Here is a 15,806-nt window from a genome sequence, read left to right on the forward strand (position 1 = left end):
TTTAGGGCTCATTAATGTCTTTCCCCTCCTTCTCCTCAGTGCCCCAATACTGGCTGCCTGGGCTTGGCCCGCCTCTTAGTTGACTGCCAGTCCTGCCTGGCTTTCGGCGGCACCAACGCTTCTCTGCCTCGTGCCCCGGGACCCTTTGGCTGGTGTGTGCAGAACGAGACCTGCATGCCTCTCTCAGGTAAGTGAGCCAAGCCGGGCCTTTCTGCCTGTTGCCACAAACCCGTGTTTACGAGGCACGATTCTTAAAGTGACATTACAAATACTGCTCTTTGGGGGATATAGGCTCGCCACAAGCTTGGGAGCAAGTTGACAGGAATGAACACTGTATTCTTCATTGTTGTTTTTAAAGAGATTAATAATAAATAATAGAAGTTGTGTACCACCTTTGATTTCAAGAAGGAAAACCAAGGCAGTTCACTGCCTCAGTGAGGGAGAATGGGAAGCAGAGACTCACTTCATCTACTTTGCTGATGGAAACTCCATTAGACAGGCACCCCCTACCTCTGAACTGTTGCAGCTAGGCATTATAAGAACCTCTGTTTAAGAGCTGGGGTGCTTGAGTTTTATTTTTTCCTCTCCCCTCCCTTTCTTTTCCCCTTGTGTGCTTTTCTTTAAAGGACCGTAAGCTTGCAGGCAGGAACCGCCTTCTCTTAACTGAGTGTATGTGAGGCACTTTGAGACTCTTTTTGGCTGAAGAATGGGTTGCAAATGCTCTTAATAAAAATATTTAAATACACCCTGAAGCAATTTATTCAAAACGCTGAAACGTCTGTAATTGAAATGCATAATAAACAAGCCCATTAAAGCAGCATAGCAGTGAAAATCTAAAATAAAAACAGGAGATTCAGATCAGGAGAATGCTTGTCCAAACAGGTGTGTCGTAAGGAGCCGGCGCCTTTCATATTTCAACAGAAACCGTGTGCTGAAGAAATCCACTCTCTGACACTCCTGTTTCCTTTTCCTCCACAGAGCAGGGCAGGTGCCAGGTGGGGAAAATCTCTGGGACCTATGGCTGGTGGGGTCCTCAGCCCTTCTTTGTCACTTCCTTGGCGCAATGTCAGCATGAAAACTTCCTCCCCGGCCTTCACCTCATCACCTACCAGCAGCCACGCAATGATTCCCAGCCTGATAAGGTAAGGGAGCGGCATGGCAAGAGTGGTTCCCCAGATTTATAAACACAATCAGCTGATTGATTGATTGATTGATTGATCAATCGGTTGCATTTCTTTGCTGCTTTCCACTCAAATGAATCCCACAGCAGGTTACAAGCAATAAATAACATAAAGCTTAACATCACAAGTACAGCATAAATCATATAATATAATTAATCGTCTGTAAACCAATTGCAGTCTATAAAACACAATTAACAAACAGGCAAATGAGAATATAAGCTAAACATCACAATTACAGCGTAAGTCGTACCATGCGATTAACAAATCAACAAGGCATTTATAATCTGTAAAACAATATTAACAAGATAGCAAATAAAAAGTAAGCTAAATGCTATTAAGCTCATACACAACACCCCCCTCCCTCCCTGCAATGACTCATAATTTTCACTCTGCTGTGTTCATTAAAATACACACGCATCCATTACATGGGAGGGCCGTGATCTGAATACAGTGCAATGTGCAATTTAACTCGACTCCATAATAGGTTATTTGTAATTAAAACATTCAGAAAAGTAACCTATTCAAAATATGGTTTTTTTAATTAAAAAAAATTATGATACACTTGGGAAGAAAAAATATGAAATAAAATAATGTCCAATTTGTTGACTGATTGATTGATTGATTGATTTACACATCTTTCCCCACAATTCTTCAGGAAGTTGGATGCCACAGATATTTTATTTTTCATTTATGACTGCGTTTATATCCCCATATATGGTGTCATATATGATTCACCCCCTCCCCATTTTATCCTAACACAACCCTGCAAGGTAGGTGAGACTGAGAGGCAGCGGCAGGCCCAAGGTTACCCTGTGAAGATCACGGCTGAGAGAGGATTTGAACCCTGGTCTCCCGGGTCCTAGTCCAACGCTCTTAACCATCATGCTAAGTCTCTTAATGTCATTAAATCTCTGGCAGATTACATAAAGCTGGGAGCTGGGCAGGGACAGTGTTGGTTCCTCTGGAGCTCTCAGCAGCTTTCGATAACATCGACTACAGTAATCCTTCTTGACTGCCTGGTCTGGATGGGACTCTGGGGCACTGTTTTGCCTTTTCTCTTGCCCTATCTGAAGAGCAAACCCTCTTATTTCTTTCCCCGAAACAGTAATTTAATAACGTCCTAATTTGCCATTTCTCCCAACTTTCTCTGAGTATGCAGTGGCTATTGAACTGATGGCCTGAGTGGTGCCAGGTGGGCGATGCCACCCAGCTCTGGACAATGGAGAGAACCGGCAGGGAGACCAGCCGTCTCAAGGTGGTCTTGCCCTGCCCTGGACTCTGCAGGAGATCAGCCTGTGACAACTGTCCCTCTGCCTAGGTCTCCATCGTCCGCAGCACCACAATCACCCTGAACCCCAGCACGGAGATGGACGTCTCCCTGGTCTACAAGGGCTTCATTCACCCGCTGGTCAGCAGCTCCGGACCTGCCGAAGACATCTCCATCTGGGCACGCATTCAGCGCCTCTTTGTGATTGCCAAGCTGGCCCGAGCCCCTGGAGCGTCTGAGCTGGTAAGGGTACAACAGTCCGGGGGCAGAACTCGGGTTTGAAGCATACGACAGTGAGATAAGGTGCCGCAGGGTACGGAATATATATATCTTAATATCAGCAAGACAAAGGAGATGGTGTTGGACTTTCGGAGGAAGAGAGGAGAACTAGCCCCGCTGTACATCGGGGAGGGCTGTGTGGAGAGAGTCTCTTCCTTTAAATTCCTAGGAGTTTATCTCAGTGGAGCCCTTACTTGGAAAATCAATACAACCAAGGTGGTTAAGAAAGCCCAAAAGAGACTCCATCTCCTCAGAGTATTGTGAAAGAACAATGTCAATCAACATTTGATGATCTCCTTCTACTGGTCAACAATAGAAAGTGTCCTTTCATACTGCATCACGGTGTGGTACGCTGGTTTGACATCAACTGATAGGAAGTGCCTGCAGAGGGTGGTGAATACAGCACAAGATATTATGGGCTGTCTCGTGAATCCACTGGATGATCGCGAAAGAACGTTGCCTCAGGAGAGTGAGGAAAATTCTCAGGGATGATTCACACCCTGGCCGGCACTTTCTTGATCTCCTGCCCTTGGGCAGAAGATATAGAAGCACCAACAGGGTAAAGAACAGCTTCTATCCGTGGGCTGTTCCGATTCATAGCATTTGGTGACCATAATCAAACATAGGCAGCGGCCCAGTCACCAGAAACCCCCTTTTTTAAAAGGAGAGTAAAGGGGTGGTGGTGGGGGAGACCAGCTCACCTGCAGGAGACTCTTACACTTAAAGGCAGACGAGCAAGTAAGTAAGTAAGTGGATCTTTGTAAAATTGCCCCAACTTCTGACTGGCTTAGAAGGCCACTCTAGGCTGCAGAACTTGCTCTTCCTCGCCCTCCCGCCTTCCCTTTCAGGAGGAGGTGGGCCGCTGGGCAGTGCAGCAGGAGAAAGAGAAGCGGCTACTGCAACGCCCCGGGGCTGAGCGCCTCTTCCCCAGCACCGAGAGAGGCAATAAGTACACCGTCCTGGTCGAAGGCCACCTCAACAACTCCGGCAACGGGCAGACGAGCGAGCTGACCCTCACGTGGGATCGTACAGGAGTGCCTGGGGGCAGCGTGAGTATCTCACCCTCTCCGTGAGAGAGCCAGTGTGGTGTGGTGGTTAAGAGTGATAGACTCGTAATCTGGGGAACTGGGTTCGATTCCCTGCTCCTCCACCTGCAGCTGCTGGGTGACCTTGGGCCAGTCACACTTCTCTGAAGTCTCTCAGCCCCACTCACCTCACAGAGTGTTTGTTGTGAGGGAGGAAGGGAAAGGAGATTGTTAGCCACTTTGAGACTCCTTAAAGGGAGTGATAAAGCGCGATATCAAATCCAAACTCTTCTTCTTCTGTGGGGAGAGGTCCGCAGCCTCGCTCGTCTTCAGGGACGTCGAGCGCAAAACCCACTGCTTTCTGGTTCACGTTGCCGCGAGCGCAGACTTCTGCCATTGAAAAGGGAGGAGGTTCAGCAGGTTTTGAGGGATATTCAGGATCCAAGAGGAACAGGATGCGAGGGAGCGAAGGATATCTGCAGGCTGGGGCAGTCGTGCTTCTGAATACCAGTTGTTGGGAGGAACAGGAGGAGTGGAGAGGGCTCTTGTGCTTTTGGGCTTCCCATGGGCTTTTTTTTTTGTTTAGTGTGGCACTTTGGAACTCCCTGCCACTTGACACCAGCTGAACTCTTTCCTGCACCTGCCGAAACATTTTTGTCTATGCAGACATGTAGAATGTTGACATGTTTTTTTAGTATATCGCTGATATTAGTTAATTTTAATCATATTTTTATTAAGTTTTTCAAAAATTGAACACATACATTTCAGTACATAGTAAAACATTTTTTCTTTGTTATTTTTTGTCAACTTCCCACCCCCTTTTCCACTGTGTTTTTATTACTCTCCCTCTGCTGCGCCCTGTCTTGTGTCTCTTTTATCATAACAACACTGCTATAATCTTCAAGTTCTTCTGTTGCTCATAGTTCAAATCCTGCTCACGCATTCATCATGTAATAATATTTCCTTAAATTGTCCAAAAAAGATGTTAATTATTATCTTTTCTATAATTTTTATTAAATTTTCTGTTTTACATTTTAAAATATTCATTTAAACAACCTTAAAATATTAATGGCTTCCCTTCTTCTCTTTCCATGGTTCATTTTGCGTAACATAAATCCCTGCATATTTTGTATAAACTAAACCATTCAGTATTCCATTATTACATCCATTAAAGCATTATTTACACTTTTGAATTTATCTTAATGCCAACATCAAGATGTTAATTATTTTTTGAAGCTTTACAATTGTTGTTTTTTACTGTGTATTTCCATGTTTTCTTCTTGTAAGCTGCTTTGAGGTTGGTTGGTTTCTTAAACAATCAAGTGGTATATAAATTTTAAGAAATGAAATAGAGATAAAGGAAGCGAACCTCACTCGCTGCATCCCCTCCGACACAGAGAGATGCAGTGATGTTTATACCAGGTGATGCTTATCTTTGTTTCTCTTCTCACACCTGTCTTTACCTGCCAGGAGATCTCTTACTTCTTCCTGGAGCCTTATCGCTCAGAGCTGTGCGCCACCTACCGCTCCTGCCTGGCTTGCCTGGCCGACCAGGGTTGTGGCTGGTGCCCGGTCAGTGCCACCTGCCACCGTCGGCTGGCGCATAAGGACGATGCCGGCGGCTGTGGCACTGGCAGCGTGCGCCTCATCCTGGCCCCCGGCAACTGCATCCTTTGCGAGGACTACCGAGACTGCCACGCCTGCAGCAAGGTGAGAGGGATATGGCTTGCAGGTTTGTGTGTTCCTTGGGGCAGAGTCTTTTTTGGAGGGGGGAGGCAGGCGCAGTTCAGTGCAGCGGGCAGGACCATTGTATTTTCAACAATATCTGTGCATGGAGAACGATGGGTCTGATCTATCTAGGTTAGGTTGTTGTCAATGAAACCCATTTCTCTGCTGAGGGATAAAATCTTAAAGGCATAGGAGCAATGGAGATGGATTGTTGACACTGCATTGTAGCGGTTACATCAGAGACCCTCCCTTCCTTCCTTCCTTCCTTCCTTCCTTCCTTCCTTCCTTCCTTCCTTCCTTCCTTCCTTCCTCCCGCCCCCCTTTTATATGTTATTAAATTTCACATATACACCCCAATACATAAAAATCTATCTTTACTTCTGTTGACTTCCCACTCTGTTTTCCATGGTTTTTTTTTTTTATCCCCGGCCGTTCCTGCTCCCTATCTTCTCTCTTTTATATCATAATGACAATCCCTTAATTCCTTCTGTTGCTCATAATTCAAACAGGGTGGATTTGATTTAAATCAAATTGATTTAAATCACGAAAGACTCATTCTTTCTGGTATAATCTTTAATATTTGCAACCAGATGAAGGTTTCATTTTTGGAATAATGAATTTTCAGAGTAGGTTTTACAATTATATCAAAAATTACTGATTTGGTTACACTATTAGAAATACATAGACAGATAATTATAACATTATTGTGAGGTTTAATAAGTTAACTGTTTATATTTGAACAACTTTTCTGCTATACTTTATTGGAAGGAGAAAAACAATCATTTCCTTAATAACAGTTTAAACAATTTATTTAACTAAAACAATAAAATTATAGCATATATATCCATGTTTGTTAACTGATGTGGTTAAACTTTTTTTTTTTAAAAAAAACCCCTTAGGCTGAGTTGTGGCACACATGAAAAAACTTAAAACAAATCCTTATTTCCTGATGAATAGCCTTTGGATTATAATGTAACTTAAATAGAAAACTATCTTTAGAAAGATTTTTTCTCCAAAAGCATTTTATTTTAAAAAATCTAATTTAAATATTAAAAATCCGATTTTCTTGATTTTAGAATTAGAATGGGGGAGAGTTCTCTTGCACCAGTGTAAATCCTTGCACTTACGGAATGAGAGATTATTTTTTTTAAAAAAAAATATTTAATCTTTTTTTCGATACAAACAACAACCACAAAAGACACTACAACAAAAACCATAATAACAATAATAACACAATTTGACTATTCAGATTTAAATACACTGGTATACCTCTGACTGCACCTTTTAAACAATATTCCCCGCCTCTCTCTCCTTCCCTCACTTCCCACCACTATCCGCCTTATCGCTCAAATATTCATTCCAGATTTCTTCATACTGTATTCTTAATTTGCGTTGACATGCAATTCGTTCATATGTAGCTAATCTGTCCATATTATCAATCCATGTGCTCAATTGGAATCTCTTCTAATTCATCAAAATAATTGTTTTTGCTTCTAATATAGCATGGTACATCCATTTTTTTTCCCACCCCTTGAAATCTCCCATGTTTCCGGAATATAATTTAGAATTAAATTCAGTTCCCCTAAATAACAATTTCTTTTTATTACTCTTACTATAAATATCCTCACCTCACACCAAAATGATCTTATCATCAGGCAGTTAATCATCACATGTACCAACTTCACATTTTTACTCCTACATCTCCAGCAGTTGTCTGCACTTGTTATTTTCTTCTGGTATAATTTTGCTGGAGTCCAGTGGACTCTGAATATTATTTTCTGTTGAATAAGTCTCTCGGAACGAGACACTTGGCACTCGTTTGGATGCGAGCCGCATGCTTCCTCTTTCATTCCCCTGCTCCAGGATCCGTTCTGCGAGTGGCAAGTGAACAGCAGCAAGAAGGGGGACTTTCTCTGCAGCCGCCGGGGCCGCCTCCCCAGTGCGATCCGCTCTCCGAAGGACTGCCCCAAACTCTGCAACCAGTGAGTGAGTCAGGGGGGCGGCGGGAAGGTTTGGGATAAGGCTGTGGTGGAAAGGAACCTCGGTCAGACTCTGCCCTCCCGAGCACGAAGGCCACAAACAGAAGTGGACGAGAGCCAGGTCAGGAGAGCGAGGGGCAGTCCATGGCTGGGGCTGAGGGGCCAGCCAGCAGATGGGAGACGTGTGGCCTTGCAGAGAAGAAGGCAACAGGGAAAACTAGAAAAGGGAAGCTTGGAAGTATTTGGGGAGTCCTCTGGGACGTGGGTGGCGCTGTAGGTTAAACCACAGAGCCTAGGACTTGCTAATCAGAAGGTCGGCGGTTCAAATCCCCGTGATGGGGTGAGCTCCCGTTGCTCGGTCCCTGCTCCTGCAAACCTAGAAGTTCAAAAGCACGTCAAAGTTCAAGTAGGTAAATAGGTACCACTCCGGCGGGAAGGTAAATGGCGTTTCCATGCGCTGCTCTGGTTCGCCAGAAGCGGCTTAGTCATGCTGGCCACATGACCCGGAAGCTGTACGCCGGCTCCCTTGGCCAATAAAGCGAGATGAGCGCCCCAACCCCAGGGTCGGTCACGACTGGACCTAATGGTCAGGGGTCCCTTTACCTTTCCCTTTACTGGTTGCTCAGGTCAGAAAACTCACTCTGATCCAGCATCTAATGCCCGCTCTTCACCACTGGGGAAGCAGCAGCACTGTCTTATCCTCAAGAAGCCTGAGATCATAGAATTGTAGAAGTGGAAGGGACCCTGGCAGTCATCTAGTCTGACCCCCTGCAATGCAGGAATCAAAGATGCTGGGTTCCTAGCACAGCCTGGACCTGGGAAGCCCTGGTTCAAGCAGCAGCGGCACCGGGGGGGGGGGAATCAGGAGGTGGGGGCACCAGGGCTGGATTAACCATTACACAAAGTAAGCACATGCTTAGGGCATCAAGGGGACACCACAGAAATTTTCCATTGCTGGATTTCTTACATTAATGGTCACAAATTGCTCATATTAAAAATCCCAACTGAACAACTATGCAACAAGACAGGCTGGATTCCTTATCTCTACCTAGTATAGAAGCAGATATGTTATGTAAGATTAGTTTTGAGGATCTGATCCAAGACTATGCAATTAGAAAAAAGCAGGAGGGAAAAAAATCAGATATAAAGCAGAGGTATACAAAAATAAACATTCATTTTCCATCGTACCTTAGGTTTTGTTTCATTTTGTGTTTTATTTTACGGTTTATTGTTGTTTATAGTTTGAATTAGTTATATATGGGGGCACCAAAGTCTTTTTAAGTGTTTAGGGCCTCTAAAGGTCTTAATCCGGCCCTGGAAGGTGCAGAAGGGGCAAAGTAGTTCTGAGAGCGGGTCTTGAAAGCGTTGGTTTCTCCTCTCGTCTTCCAGGCGCAATACCTGCTCCGAGTGCCTCTCCAACTCCAGCCAGTGTGCTTGGTGCCAGTCCACACGTAGCTGCTTCTTCTTCGCTGCCTATCTGGCCAAATACCCCTATGGAGACTGCCGTGGTTGGTATGACAGGTACGTTGGGCATGGAGCAGGAAGACTCGGGGCATGAGGAAGTCACGGTCTCCTTCGTGGTTGTTCGGCGGAAAGAAGAAAGGCAGAATCTGCACAGGCTCAGAGGAGCTTCCCTCTACTAGCAGGCCGCAGTTTGGAAGAGCAACACTCCTGGCTCATAAAAATGCTAGTACAGTGGTACCTCGGGTTACAAATGCTTCTGGTTACAAACTCCCCTAACCCGGAAGTAGTACCTCGGGTTGAGAACTTTGCCCCAGGATGAGAATGGAAATCCAGTGGCAGCGGGAGGCCCCATTAGTGAAAGGGCGCCTCAGGTTAAGAATGGTTTCAGGTTAAGAATGGACCTCTAGAACGAATTAAGTTCATAACCCGAGGTACCACTGTAATAGGTTTCCAGAAGGAATGATCAAATATGGGCGAGCCCCAGCCCAGGTTAAGCACCGCGTGAGGGGAAGTGGTAGTGGAAAAGGAGATGGCGATTTATTCATTCATTCATTCCACAAGATGCATATAAGCATCCCATTTATGCAGGAGTTACGCTTTGAAACACCATTGAAAGAGCCTGCAAAGGCCCCTTTCCGCCTTGCCCCAGAAAAATATTTTTGTAGCTGGTTCCAAGTTCCTGAGAAAGAAGGAAAGAAGATGTCCAGAGGGCTAGTAACTTGACTACTTAAATTTCAAAACAATTTATTTACAGCAAAACCAGAGTCATCCAATTGACAAATTAAGTTGCTAGGCAGTGTGTGACGCGGCAGCTAAAAAAGCCAATGCAATTCTGGGATGCATCAATAGGAGTATAGCATCTAGATCAAGGGAAGTAATAGTGCCACGGTATTCTGCTCTGGTCAGACCTCACCTGGAGTACTGTGTCCAGTTCTGGGCACCACAGTTCAAGAAGGACACTGACAAACTGGAACGTGTCCAGAGGAGGGCAACCAAAATGATCAAAGGCCTAGAAACGATGCCTTATGAGGAACGGCTAAGGAAGCTGGGCGTGTTTAGCCTGGAGAAGAGGAGGTTAAGGGGTGATATGATAGCCATGTTCAAATATATAAAAGGATGTCACATAGAGGAGGGAGAAAGGTTGTTTTCTGCTGCTCCAGAGAAGCAGACACGGAGCAATGGATCCAAACTACAAGAAAGAAGATTCCACCTAAACATTAGGAAGAACTTCCTGACAGTAAGAGCTGTTCGACAGTGGAATTTGCTGCCAAGGAGTGTGGTGGAGTCTCCTTCTTTGGAGGTCTTTAAGCAGAGGCTTGACAACAATATGTCAGGAGTGCTCTGATGGTGTTTCCTGCTTGGCAGGGGGTTGGACTCGATGGCCCTTGTGGTCTCTTCCAACTCTATGATTCCATGATTCTAGGCATCAGGTTACTAGCCCTCTGGACCCCTCTTCCCTCTTTTCCTTTTTTCTCGAACCCAGTGCATGCAGGAGCTGCTCACCAACCTCTTTCCCCCCTCCCCTCCCCCCAGCGTGCACTCTGTGCCCCAGTGCCTGGACTGCACCCGGTTCAACACCTGCCGGGAATGCCTGCAGAACTTTGAATGCGGTTGGTGCGGCAACTCAGACAACCCCACCTTGGGCAGGTAAGACTCATGTTTACAATGGTTCTTCTTCCCCACCACACAGACAAGGTGCCTCTTTTAGCCTGCCCACGGATGAGTAACTATATCACCTTTAGAAGACATCTGAAGGCAGTCCTGTATCGGAAAGCCTTTCAATGTGTAATGCTTTATTATGTTTCTATATATGTTGGAGGACTGGGGGCAGCCCAGTCAGATGGGTGGGGTACAACTAATAAAATTATTACTGTTATTATTATTAAGCTTACTTCCAGGGGGTGAGTAGACCAAGGGGGCAGGGCGGTCAATCCGCCATTTGGTGTGTCGCGCCAAATTGGGAACCTCAGGTTTGACTTCAGTTTCACCATTTTAACTTCAGTTATGGTTGGGCTCAGGACTGCAATATCTGAAGGACCACCTCTCTCCACATGAACCTGCCCAGATCCTGAGATCATCCTCTGAGGCCCTTCTTTGTGTGCCTCCTTTGCGAGAGGGTGGCAACACAACAATGACCTTTTCTGTGCTGGCTCCCCGTTTGTGGAATGCTCTCCCCAGGGCAGCTCTCCTGGCGCCTTCATTATACACGTTTTCACCCCAGACGAAAGTGTTCCTATTTAATTAGACCTTTGGCTGATGGACCTCCAGTGCCCTTTTAAACATCTTGTGGGAGAGGGCGGGGATCATTGTTTTGTTGTGGTTCTTATTTTTATCATGTATTCTGTGTTTTGTAATGTGGTGCTTTCGTGTTGCGAACCACCCTGAGATCTATAGATGTAGGGTGGTATGCAAATTTAATAAATAAAATGAGTAACGTTTTGAAGGAAGAAATTACAATCTGCTGTGTTTGTGCTGGAAAGGTTGCCAAGTCTTTTCCACGAGGTTGTTGTTTTTCTTTGAGTGGCAGCAAAAAAAAAATCAACAGCCAGAGGTTTTCCCCATCGGTGGAGGGTCAGCAGAGGGAAATACGGCGCTTGTTGAATTTCTCTTTGCCATACAGGTGTTATAGGCAGGGAATCCTTTGAAAGCAAAGGTGGTTTCAGCCCTGGGACTGCTGTGAGGTGAATAACTTCTTCCTTTTTCCCTCTGCAGGTGCCTCCCCGGGGATTTCTCAGGCCTGAACACCTTCCTGAACTGCTCTGTGGCCCTCTGGGAATCTCATGGGCTGCTTCCCACCCACCCAGCCCAGTGGTCCTATGGGCAGTGCCCAGATGTGGACGAGTGCCGCCTGGGCCTGGCTAACTGCCATCCCTTTGCCAGCTGCAAGAACACACCTGACTCCTTCGAATGCCACTGCAACCGAGGCTATGCGGGGGACGGGGTGGCGTACTGCAACCAGACGTGAGTAGGGTGGGCACGAGGAGCAGGCAAAATGCTTTCTCCAGGTTTGGGGTGTGTGGGGGGGGGTGTTCCTTGAGCTTGGCTCTGGTTATGGGAACCAGAGACTGTTGGCAAGCAGCAGAGATTTCTCCCCAGTATTCACAAACAATGAAATCTGCTCCCACAAGATTTAATGGTGGCCACCAGCCTGGCTTTAGAAGGTTATACAGATTCGTGGAGAGTAAGGCTCTCAGTGGCTACGAACCAGAATGGCCATCTGCCATGGATGCTTTAGTTGAGATTCCTTCATTGCCAGAGGTTCATCCAGAGGACCCTTGGAGATACCTTCTATGATTTCATGATTCTGTAATTCTCTCCACTGCCAGAGGCACTATGTTGAGTATCCTAAGCAGAGAAGAATTCTCAGGTGTGGACTTCCCATAGGCATCTATTTGGCCACTGTGAGAACAGGATTAGTTGGGCCTGTGGCAAGATCCTGCAGAGGTTTTTCTGACAACCTTCTGATGCCAGGAAACCCCCTTGCAGAACATGTTTGTGAGCCTTGGTTGTCTGATGGGGTTGGTGGTGACAGTCCTGTGACCCCAGACACTCATCTTTCTGAAACTTCTGTGTTAGTTTGGCTGCGCCTTCTCTATCAATCCAGTCCCTCTGAAGGATCTGTACCATACATTGAAAGCGCTTTCAACACGCATTTTAAACTTGTGAGTCCCCCCAGAGAATCCTGGGAACTGCACTTTGTGGAGGGCATGGGCTCTGTAGCTCTGGGAAGAGCTTTCTCCAGGACTTTCTCCATCTCCCCCTCTCTGTTTTCACACAGCTGCTACGACGAATGTGCACACGGCGAATGCAGCGGGGCCCCCAACTTCACCTGCGTGTGCGACTTGGGCTGGACCTCCGAGACTATCATGGGAGCCACCCCGCCGCCAAGCGGGGTGCAGTGCAATGTGGACTGCGGGTGCCACTTCCACAGCAGCTGTGGGCTCAGTGGGCCCGGCGTTTGCGACGAATGCCAGAGTGAGCCAAATACTTCTTGTCTCCTGCTTTTCTAATTTACGGTTTTGTTGCATCGGTGTTCTTTGGGCAGTAAAGCACCGTCAGTGTGCACCTCAGAGGGTATAAGACAGTTTTCGGACTACAACTCCCATCAGCTGTGCTGGTTAGGGCTGATGGAAGTTGTAGTCCAAAACCTGTGGAGGGCCTGAGGTTGGTGAAGGTTTGGTATAAGTGGACAGGTCCTCAGTTCTTGCCTCCTCCTTCTCTCCCCCTAGGAAAGGGCCATAGGTCAAGAGGCACACATCTGCCTTGCATGCAGAAGCTCCCAGATACAACCCCTGCCCACCGCAGGTAGGGCTGGGAGAGATTTCCTGCCAGAAGCCCTGGAGAGCAACTGCCAGTCCGTGCAGTCAATACAGTGGTACCTCGGGTTACAGACGCTTCAGGTTACAGTCTCTGCTAACCCAGAAATAGTACCTCGGGTTAAGAACTTTGCTTCAGGATGAGAACAGAAATCGCGCAGCACAGCAGCAGCGGGAGGCCCCATTAGCTAAAGTGGTGCTTCAGGCTAAGAACAGTTTCAGGTTAAGAACGGACCTCCAGAACGAATTAAGTTCTTAACACGAGGTACCACTGTACTGAGCTAGACGGACCCAACTGCCTGACTCAGTGTAATTGTCAGGAGCGAGCCAGCAGTAAATCACACCATGCAAGTTGGGGTTAACTCTTTATTAGCGAAAGCACGCTTGATACAGAGGTGTCATGCTGAACTCATCTCTGGCAGGTCTTGCCCCCATGAAGCCGTTACTGAGACTGGAGGTCCCCATCTCCCCACAGCCGTCTAAGTCCCCTCCTTTCCAGGGTGTTTTCCAAGCTGTCTAAGACTACACCTGCCTGCAGCCAACCTCTGCCCTGCCCTTTTCATGCCTCTTCTGGTTCTGGGAGAGACAAGTGGGGAGGGGAGCTGGTCACAGCAGGAGGGGGAGACACCCTTGACTCTTCACCAGACTGACTCATCTCTGCCCCTTGGCCTCTCACCTCCTGCCCTTCTGCTTCTGCCTCTGCTCTTGGACTTTTCTCTGCCACATATTCTCCCTGCTCACTAAACCCTGTTGCCTCTTCAGCTTCCGACACCACCTCCCAGTCTTCTCCTTCTCCCTCTGACCACTCATTGTCATGCCACCTCCACTTCCCGGGCTCTGAGCCTTCTTCCCTTGCCCACCATTCCATTGCATCCAGCCAGTCTGTGACTGAATGCAGTTTCCTCTGTTCCTTGTCCACATCAATCTCATCCTCTTTTTGCTCCTCCTCTGCAGACTGGACCCATGGTGAGCGCTGCCACCTTTGCCGGCCTGGCAGCTACGGGAACGCCACAAATCAGAGCGGCTGCCAGGAGTGTGCCTGCAATGGGCATGGCCTGGAGGAGATGGGCTATTGCCACGGGGCCACAGGAACCTGTTACTGCGCCCCACCCACTGAAGGGCTTCACTGCGAGCGCTGTGCCCCCGGCTACTACGGGGACCCCAGGTGAGAGAAGCTGGTTGATTTGACTGCTGTTGTATCCCCTGGATTACGGCAATACTACCTAAGTTGCACAAATAAGCAACTTCTATGGAAAGCTATTAACCTGAAGAGCTAAGCTGAGCTGCCATGTTCAAGAGCAGTCTATATTACTGACTACCAACTGCTAGATACAAGCGATAGGATTGGCCGCTATAGTCATTGATGCACCTCTGGTTGGCAGCTGTTGTCTGACACAGCAAAGCAGTTCCTCATTTGGTCTGTGCAAAACTTTGCCCACCTTTTCTAGTTCTCCCACTTTTTGAAATTTCTCCTGGTGGTTGCTGAGGACCGCCGGGGCGCTTGCCAAGCACACAGTAAAAGCGGTCGTGTTGAACTGCTTTTTCCACAGCCTGCAGCTCCCCGACTGTAATGGTTCTAGGAGTTGCTCGTACGTAAGTTGTCGCCACACCTGGCTGGGTTACCTGGGTGAACCCTTTCTGTCCGGACAGCCACCCATCCGTGGCTGTCTCAATCGCTGGCAGAATCCGTCAGTGGGCGTTTCTTGAACTTCTTCCAGCAAAGAAGTTCTTTGACGCCTCGTCTCCTCCTACTCTCCCTGCGCGGAAGTCTTCTGCGCAGGGAGGGTGTGGGCAGCGGAGGACCCGTGCTCTCCCCGCTGGTCTCCGGCAAAGAGTCATGGAGCCCCCTCACCGATTCCCCCATCTGCCCCCCTTCTCCACTGGTGCTACGCTGATCGCTGATTTCCTTCCCCAGCAGATGGGCTGCCTCTCTCCCTACTGGGACCCTCTCCGGCATCCCTCTGGAGCCTTCCCTCCGCCTCTGGCTCCGATGGCAGTTCCCTGACACCGACTTTCCAAAGACTTGCCTCCTGAAAAACAAAGAAACACAGAGCTTTTCCAACATACATGCTATGGGAACCATCAAACTTTCTATTAATGTTTAGTGTCATTATATTCTTTATTTTAAAGGTCTTTTGTTTCTGGCTGCCCTTCATTTGGGCCCAAACTTCATATTTTTAATGCAAAACTCTCGCACGTCATTAAAGAGGTGCAAAATGGATCGAACTGCTCCCTGATGTGTGCCGTGTACTGGCAAAAACCCAAAGACTGACATACGCACACATGCTTCCAGTTTCCTGGAACAGGAAGTATTTGTGTAGGGCTGTGTGCATGCCTTGGGTCCATTGCAAAAGGGCCAGCTCACAGAACATGACTGGGAGCAGAATTCAGCCTTCTTTAAGAGGAAAAGTAACAGAAGCTTTCTGGTCATTACGATGGTGTAATGGTATAACTGAAAGGGTGCTGTTCCCTGATGCCACTGCTGGCTTTAGTACCTTCCACGCCTGCTTTTCTCTCTCACTGACTTGCAAAACCAGAATAAGTTATAAAGGAAAACTTGTGCACAA

At 47.2% G+C, this 15,806-nt stretch overlaps 1 protein-coding gene and 1 long non-coding RNA gene across 3 annotated transcripts in view; one reads left to right on the forward strand and one right to left on the reverse strand.

Moving 5' to 3' along the window:
* The window catches only part of LOC309376272, a 152,813-nt gene that overhangs the window by 102,916 nt on the left and 34,091 nt on the right, over positions 1–15,806 (reverse strand). The window lies entirely within an intron of this gene.
* The window catches only part of MEGF8 (multiple EGF like domains 8), a 54,254-nt gene that overhangs the window by 15,605 nt on the left and 22,843 nt on the right, over positions 1–15,806 (forward strand). For both annotated transcript variants that reach the window (XM_081921864.1, XM_081921865.1), the window contains exons 13-23: positions 40–187; positions 979–1,142; positions 2,500–2,691; positions 3,576–3,776; positions 5,223–5,462; positions 7,344–7,462; positions 8,849–8,980; positions 10,457–10,570; positions 11,636–11,884; positions 12,702–12,898; positions 14,194–14,404. In XM_081921864.1, coding sequence (XP_081777990.1) covers positions 40–187; positions 979–1,142; positions 2,500–2,691; positions 3,576–3,776; positions 5,223–5,462; positions 7,344–7,462; positions 8,849–8,980; positions 10,457–10,570; positions 11,636–11,884; positions 12,702–12,898; positions 14,194–14,404 — 1,967 coding nt within the window. The remainder of the gene's footprint in view (positions 1–39; positions 188–978; positions 1,143–2,499; positions 2,692–3,575; positions 3,777–5,222; positions 5,463–7,343; positions 7,463–8,848; positions 8,981–10,456; positions 10,571–11,635; positions 11,885–12,701; positions 12,899–14,193; positions 14,405–15,806) is intronic.

This window comes from Podarcis melisellensis (assembly GCF_964234715.1).
Source record: "Podarcis melisellensis genome assembly, chromosome: 8".
Taxonomy (NCBI): Eukaryota; Metazoa; Chordata; class Lepidosauria; order Squamata; family Lacertidae; genus Podarcis; species Podarcis melisellensis.